This window comes from Electrona antarctica (genome assembly GCF_951216825.1).
Source record: "Electrona antarctica genome assembly, chromosome: 12".
In the NCBI taxonomy this organism is placed as follows: domain Eukaryota; kingdom Metazoa; phylum Chordata; class Actinopteri; order Myctophiformes; family Myctophidae; genus Electrona; species Electrona antarctica.
Genome location: NC_136793.1, coordinates 25,329,704 through 25,337,896, shown reverse-complemented (window position 1 = coordinate 25,337,896; position 8,193 = coordinate 25,329,704). Strand labels below are relative to the sequence as shown.

Sequence of the window (8,193 nt, the reverse complement as noted above, 5' to 3'; positions counted from 1 at the left end):
GTACAATTGTAGTGCTAAAGCATGTATTAGCTTTGTTCATTTGTTATTTGCTTTGCCTTCGCTGTCAAGTAAACCTGTTCAAGGAAGCAGACTTGAAAGACCATGTCTAGAGCACATTCAGGCACATGCCAATCACTGTACATCAGAGAAGTCTGCACAGCTCCAAAAAGGATGTCATGAAATAAAATTCAAATAAAGGAAACTTACATTTTTTTTCCTTCTTCTTCTTTTTCAATCCACTATTTGCAACATTTATATTCTTTCTATTTAAATAAATGCTTGGTATGTTGCTTACTTGTTACTTTTTAGAATATTACTTGTTGTCCTAGCACTGTAATTCCTCTGCAACTTGCCCTGCTGTTGTTTGACTAATGTACATGATGGCACTTATTCCTTCCTAGCACTTTGTCACTCTGGATAGGGAGCCTCTGCCAAGTCCTTAAATTATAATTGTTTCTGAAAATCCGCAGGCGTTCCACCGATCCCAGCCATGAGATAAGCCCTGTTCCACGCTGGGCATCCTTCGCAGGATGACTGCTGTCTGCCCCTCTGGAAGTATCCCTGCTGGGGTAGGGACAGCAGGCTCCAGGGGGTTAGGGGCAGCAGCAGCAACAGCAGCAGGCATGACTGGTTCACAGTCAGTTTCAGGAGTGGGAACTGTGGATTCTGTCCGGGGTTCACTTGGAGGCACGGCCGGGGGAACTGGTGGCCAGAGGTACAGCCGCTGGAGTCGCCAGGACAGTTCAGATATCAACACAGACGATGAAGGAGCATCGACCCGCCAACTCACTCCACTGGAGAGGCTAAACCTGGACATGTGCCAGGACGAGAGGTGGGTTGAGCTACATCTGTGATCCATGTTTTACTCTGAGATTCGAACCTGTGTCTCCCACATGAGAGACGAAATTTTGCAAGTGCCCTTGTAATTGGGCATGCTTACTTCAGGGGAGATATTGTTCTATGAGCTTCAGGCAGCACTAGTTGTCCACCAGTAGGTGTCCTATACCCTTCACTAGGGTCTACATTTCTCAATGGAAGAGTAGGGAGACCACCTCCAACCACTGCACATGTGCTAGTGTTATTGTATTAACATACTCTACCATACAGCAACGAATCAATGCAAAAAAAATCGAATGATTGTTTCCCCTTATTGACTCGATTAGTCTGACTTATTACTTATCAGCTAAATCCTCTATACTTAGTCTTAGTTGACTGAGATCCCCCAGGACTACATCAAGTTTCTTCGCTGACAATAGCTCATCGACAAGCTGTGATCTTGCAGATCTACTATTTTCGGTGAATGTTTGCCCCCAGAACAGGAACACTAGTGTTCATGTGGTTAAGCTCTCTATTTTATACTTTGTCAACTACAATGGTGTTGTGCAAAATAAAAATAGGCTATATATATATCAACTGTTATACATTAATTTAGTTTGGTTGATATAAATGGGATATAATCAGAAATAATGAACAAGAAGGGAATGTCCGCACACAACATACTGCCCGCCTATGTTTTTATTTAACCAACAATTATCATAACAATGCCTAACAATTACATTACAATTAAGAAAATGTCATGATTAATATTATAAATGTATCTATTGAAATTAGCTTTACACTGGCTTTCTACAGATGGTATTTATTTTATGCCATTGACAGGGTGGTCCGTGAGCTAACGGTGGGCAGAAGAATCGGCTTCTACAAGGTGCGAGGGGAGATCGGCTGTGGCAACTTCTCCCATGTCAAACTGGGAATTCATGCACTCACCAAAGGCAAGAAACGACATTACATTGATGAAATGCAATGTTTAACATCAGGACCACATGCTCAACTAAAAATAAAATATAATAAAATCTCTTTATATTTGCATGGGGATATTTAATATTGTTTTCCTGTTACAGTATGTGACTTTTTCCTTTGCTCCTCTATTCTTTTGACTATATTTTGTAACTGGGAATCGGTGTACCTTGTAATGAAAATAATTTCACTTGTTTGTTCTATTCTTCATTTATGCAATTGGGAGATGTACGTTCTCAGTCTCTCCCAAAATCCCCGCTAATGTTTGGAATATGTAAAATATCCCGAAGTTTGGCTTTGATTGCAGCCACTTTATCTGCAAGTGTCAACATACATTCACACAGTTGCCATTCTACCCTGACAAATTGAGTTAATTGAGCTGGTTGAATATGTTGCACAGTTGAGCAAGTAACTGCGTATATACCATTCCTCGTTGTCGTCACTGAAATGTGCTGCGAGCTGTAACCTTTTTCTTATGAAAGAAATCTGTACTGGTTCACGTAATTCAAATGATGGCGAGCAGTCTATCCATCTGATCTAACGTCAGTGTGTAAGGGAAGGCACTTGGTCTTGTATCCTTCTCAATTAGACGAAAGTACTTGCATGTGGTTGATAATTTTTCCCTTTCAACGTTCGCCTGATTCTGGTTTACAATCATTGTGTAACTGGCACTAGAGAAAAGGTGTCAATATGTGTGAGTTGGCATGACGATTATGCACGGCTATGAATATTTATAGCTCCCATTTCTCTGAGCGAAGACTTGGAAATTATTATGAATCTCACAATGCACAAACATACACACCCATGTCCCACTGAAACGCATTGTTAGCTTGTAGATGTTTGCCAAATGTATGTCTGTTTTCTCCCGAATGTTTGCCAATTATAATGTTCCCTCCCAGAATAGTGATGCCAGGGGTTTAAGTGGCTAAGATACTGAGTCTTATTGAATAGTGGTCATTATGACACACATTCCTCCTGAAAATAATAAATATTGTCAGGATCTCCCCCTCCCCCCATTTGTTTTCTCTTCTCTGACTGATTCTCACATTAAAGTAATTTAATTTAATTTGAGTTTGACCGATGCGCTTTTTTCATCAATGGGCAGTGCAAACAATTACTGTACGTCCTGATATAGCAGTGAGTGTACTAATAAGCAGTGTGGGCCTGGGCCAGGGGGCTGATTCAGCCTCAAAGAGACAGATTGTCTACTGCCCTTGAACAGATGGATTGATTAGAGATCTCCGGTTTCCGTAGCGACGGCTAAAATTGCTGCATGCCTCATCAAAGGAGGAGAGCGAACTATATAGAATGAGAGAGAGAGAGGTGAGAGAGAGCTAGGTGTGTGTGTGTGTGTGTGTGTGTGTGTGTGTGTGTGTGTGTGTGTGTGTGTGTGTGTGTGTGTGTGCCTGCCTGCCTGCCTGCGTGCGTGCGTGCGTGCGTGCGTGCGTGCGTGCGTGCGTGCGTGCGTGCGTGCGTGGGTGCGATACACATGCATCGATACTGGGAAGTGGGGACACATATTATGTGTCCCCACTTCCCAGTATACGGTATGTCTGTGCATGTGTGAGCTTACATGCATGCACACGTCTTCGTGTATAGACACAGATCTACGGGCTTGTGCGCATGTGTGTTGTCTCGCTTGGCCTTCCATAAACAATATGAGCTTGGGTGCATTTTGAATGCTGCCACTGAAAGCTGTGGTGGAGCTGAAAGGGAGCCTAATGCCCATGTTAATAATACATGCAAGAGCACAATTAGATATCTCAACAGCTTTTTACCTCTCATGATCTTTTCTCTTTTATTCCTCTGTAGCAATCATTTAAAGCGATACGTTTTGAAACCAGTTTCATTGAAGTTGACATTCATAAGGTGTTTTGATCTACAAAGACTTTAAAGCATCTCGCTACCTGTCCTTTAAACTTTAAAGCAGTCACATCAAGGTCAGTCATGCATTTTAAAGTGGATGGGTTTACATTAATTCCAGGTGCCAAGCAACCCTTTTGTGTTCAGTCTTGATTCTCAATTTACCTACAATTTATTGTGCTCAGCCTTGAAATGATTACAATTTAACAACTTTACGCAAAAGCAATGTTCCAATTGAAATGCGAATAATACTGAGAATGGACCCTTTGAAAGAACATAATCAAGAAATTAGTTTCTGAGGACAGCTTATCCTCAATCAAATTATCCAGGCCGCAGTGTCAGGCCTGGTCGCCTCAGGGACAATGATGTGTTTACTCCAGAGAACTGGATGAAGAAATTATTTTGAAGTGCTGAATAAATGAAAATGCTGCATGCCTCATGTCCTCAGGCCTGTTAAAGTTGTATAATGAAATATATGCAGCGAATAAAATTAATAAAAAACGAAATCAAACAAACTAAAGTATACATACACAATCTGAATTTATTAATAATATTAAAATCCTGGCATTCCTATTTTTGGGCAAATTTTCAAATTATTTCTAAATTGTTATTTACCTTTATTTGTATTTATTTACCGTATTTTTTTTTAAAGCGAAACTTGCATCGCAATCGCATGTGAGCTTGTAGAGCTTGTACACAGACATTTTCACATTTTTCTAAATGTTCCTAAATTGTTCTTTTTAGCGAAAACAGTAGATCAAGAAGCTCACAAAGCTATCTATTTCCATGTGCGGTACTACAAAAGGGCTTAAAGCTACACTATGTAACTTTCATGTCCCATCCAGATCCCGGATTCAAACCCTGGTCCTTTCTGCTAGTGCTATGATTTTATCACTGAACTAATAGCTCATGCTCAGGGGAGAAGTTGAATTGTGACCTTCTGACCCTCAGTGAGTACCACCTGTCAACCAGTAATGGTTGAACCAGACCAAATGATATTGGTCAAAATAACATTCATTCACAAACAAAAGGCTTCAAGTGGGTACATTTTACCTGACAACGCTGTCTTGACTCTCGAGTCAACCTTGTGACTCAGTCCAATGGTAATTTGACGTTGCTGTGTGTCCATGACCATTGACCTTGGTGTCCTCTCTCTCCGTCCCCAGATAAAGTGGCCATAAAGATCCTGGACAAGACCAAGCTGGATCAGAAGACCCAGAGGCTGCTGTCCAGAGAGATCTCCAGCATGGAGACACTGCACCATCCCAACATTATACGCCTCTATGAGGTTACACTCGCACACACACACACACACACACACACACACACACACACACACACACACACACACACACACACACACACACACACACACACACACACACACACACACACACACACACACACACACACACACACACACATTAATAGGCACAGAGAAACACATACACAGGTTATACACACACAACCCAAATTCTGCTGATGTTATGTTATGTTGTTATGTGTGAAATGTATGTGTTGTCAGGGCTTTCATGATGATCTTGTATCACTTAATGGTTGATTCTGATGTTCCGATCATTAAACATGTTCCCTTGCTTCCTTCCCAGGTGGTGGAAACACTGTCACGTTTACACCTGGTAATGGAATATGCAGGCGGTGGTGAGCTCTACACCAAGATCACTACAGAGGGGAAACTCTCTGACATTGACTGCAAGATCGTCTTCTCTCAGATCCTCTCTGCTGTCAAGCACATGGTCAGCTGCTGCGCCACATTTTGTTTCATCCATGTGTACTTTAAATCCTTAGAAAAAACTTCAATGAATGTACAATGTACAAAAAAATCTATAAAGCAGCTTTACAACTTGACAACATTGGACATTTTCACAGCAGAGGTAAGGCCATGGGAGGGATTTAATAATCTATTAATCAGACCCCAGAGCTTTAGATAAAAGACAACTTGTTGGCTACCTCAAGCTGTTTGCTTCCTGTTGCCCACCCCACAGACATTTTTGCAGACCTGAGCTTTGATATATTATTGCTCTACCTTTGTTAATTTATTATCCCAGGATCTATGAATATGTATTATGTTTTATCCTCCAGAATGTAGGTGGTCTAATGCACATCAACTAACACATCAATTAACATCTGAATAGAAACACCAAACACACCATGCCGAAAACATGAAAAGCTAGTCACATCCTCATTGACGTGACCCACATGAAGTGTCCAGCCTTCCCCTTGTTGCCAGGGTTATTGACAACAGCCTTGCGAGTGCCAGTCTACATATGTGGCCAAATTTGACTGAGGGACTGCCAATGGATTTTTCTGAATTTTCGTTTTTTCATGTCATATGAAAGCAGGGAATCATAGCTTCAAATTTACATATTGGTTGTTCAGTTTGACCCACCCGTTTTGGAGATGTGGCTTATAGAGTAATGAATGTCTTGCAGAAAACAGCGAGTTGAGAAAACAGGCTTGAAAGGTTCACTTCTGTGGACTCTAACATTACACCTAGCTACATGTTTAAGCATTTATTTCATATTTACCTCGTCAATTTCAGCTCTGATATTTATTTCAGACATGCTCTAGTATGTGAAGAGCCTGAGGAAGGTTGCAAGACCAAAACGTTGCTCTCTGCTCTTTAAAATAAATGCTCTTGAACCTGACAAGTGGTGGTGTGCGGGTGTCCCTCCTTTCTCCTACGTTGTATGCCTCGTCACCATCGCACCTGCTCCAAATTGTCTACCGGGTGTGTGGAAGTCATCTCTCTATATGGATAAAATATAAATAAATTCAGTTTTTCTCCTCTGGTGAAAAGCTGGAGGTTGCACGATGACAGGCTCTCAGTAAAATCTGATCACATACTGTATACAGGGGAATATCTCTGTGCCCCCCAGATGTGCAACTTGACTTTAAAATAGAATATATCTATAGAATAAAAAAGCAAACAAGGAAGGCATACAGATAACTGGCATACACCTGTAGAATCTTATTCTATATTTCCCCTGGACTTTAAGCTGCTTGCAGGGAGTGACATGTTCATAACCTAGACGCAAATGTATACTGCCATTCATTCTGAATATCTGTTTCATGCCAGTTGTCTGATTTACCTGATAGTCACAAGAGGCTAAAGCTAAGACTGAAACCTGGATGTTTCTTATATTGCTCTTCCCCAGCATGACAACAACATCATCCACCGTGACCTGAAGGCAGAGAACGTCTTCTACACCTGCAGCACCTGCGTTAAGGTGGGAGACTTTGGCTTCAGCACGCTCAGTCAGCGCGATGAGACCCTCAACACCTTCTGTGGCTCCCCGCCGTATGCCGCCCCAGAGCTCTTCCGAGACGAGCATTACCTGGGCATCTTTGTGGACATCTGGGCTCTGGGGGTGATGCTGTTCTTCATGGTGACCGGCACCATGCCCTTCCGGGCGGACACCGTGGCCAAGCTGAAGCGATGCATCCTGGAGGGGGCCTTCTTTCTGCCCTCCTGGGTGCCAGAGCCATGCCAACGGCTGATAAGGGGCATCCTCCAGCCGCAGCCATCAGACCGCTGCAGCGTGGAGCAGATGATGGGCTGCGATTGGCTGCTTCCCGTGGACTTTCCCAAAGCCATGGAGCCCTTTAAACTGGACCCTTCCTACCTGGCGGAGAGCTCTCAGGCCGAGTTGGAGGAGGACGACATGGAGGTCAACTCAGCATTGCAGACGCTGGGCATCACGTCAGAACACATCCTCAACAACCAAGGTAAAGACTGTCGGAGCTCAATCACCGGAGTGTACAGGATCCTGATGCACCGCGCTCACAAGAGAAGGGCAGTAGAGAGCATGCCTGTGGTCACGCATATGGTAGGGACAACTGTGACCACTAAAAAGGAACGTCTAAAGGTATACCGTAGTTTGCGGCACACCTCGAAGCTCTGCGTCATTCTGTGACAAATGGCTAAAGCTGGCCCATTTAGATGAAAATACGTTTTGCAGTCCAAATGGCGGTTGCGCAGAAAGACCCATATTCCATTAATGACTAAATGCTTTTTAAATCTTTTGTGGTATGTGCAGTGTACAATGTATTTTACTATTAAATGAAAGCAGTCTCTGTGAGAATGCTGCTGCCCACAGTTAACTGTAGAATTGTCTCTGCGTTTGACATGGAGATGCACTTGCAATCATTTTGATAGTCATGAATTGTATACATTGAGCTGTTGTGTCCATTAGATGACTCAGGCAAAGCATGTAAACCATAACTTGTGTTATACTCTAACTCCAAGAGATCCTAAGAAGCAACAATGTAGCTTTTTAAAAGCATTACAAGTCGAAGGAGTGGCTATAACTGGAGGTGTGGCAACATAAAGTCAAGACATGGCCTGACCTTAATATGTCTAATTGCACTTTTCTGGGCTGCCTTAGTTTTCTTTTCTAATGCATTCTAAAAGAACACTTTTCATCTCTTGCTGAATGCATGTCATGATATGTATAGATGTGCCACAGTGGTCTTATATCATCTTATATCACATGTCTCTATGAGATATTCCTT

The 8,193-nt window shown here is 42.4% G+C and overlaps 1 protein-coding gene across 1 annotated transcript; it reads left to right on the top strand.

Annotated features, from left to right (window-relative positions):
• Positions 1-530: 530 nt before the first annotated feature.
• On the top strand, positions 531-7,699 carry nim1ka (NIM1 serine/threonine protein kinase a; the record flags this gene model as incomplete). Its single annotated transcript, XM_079516173.1, has 5 exons — positions 531-832; positions 1,660-1,772; positions 4,827-4,948; positions 5,268-5,414; positions 6,837-7,699. The coding sequence occupies 5 exons, from the start codon at positions 531-533 to the stop codon at positions 7,593-7,595; spliced, it is 1,443 nt and encodes a 480-aa protein (XP_079372299.1). The 3' UTR covers positions 7,596-7,699.
• Positions 7,700-8,193: the final 494 nt, after the last annotated feature.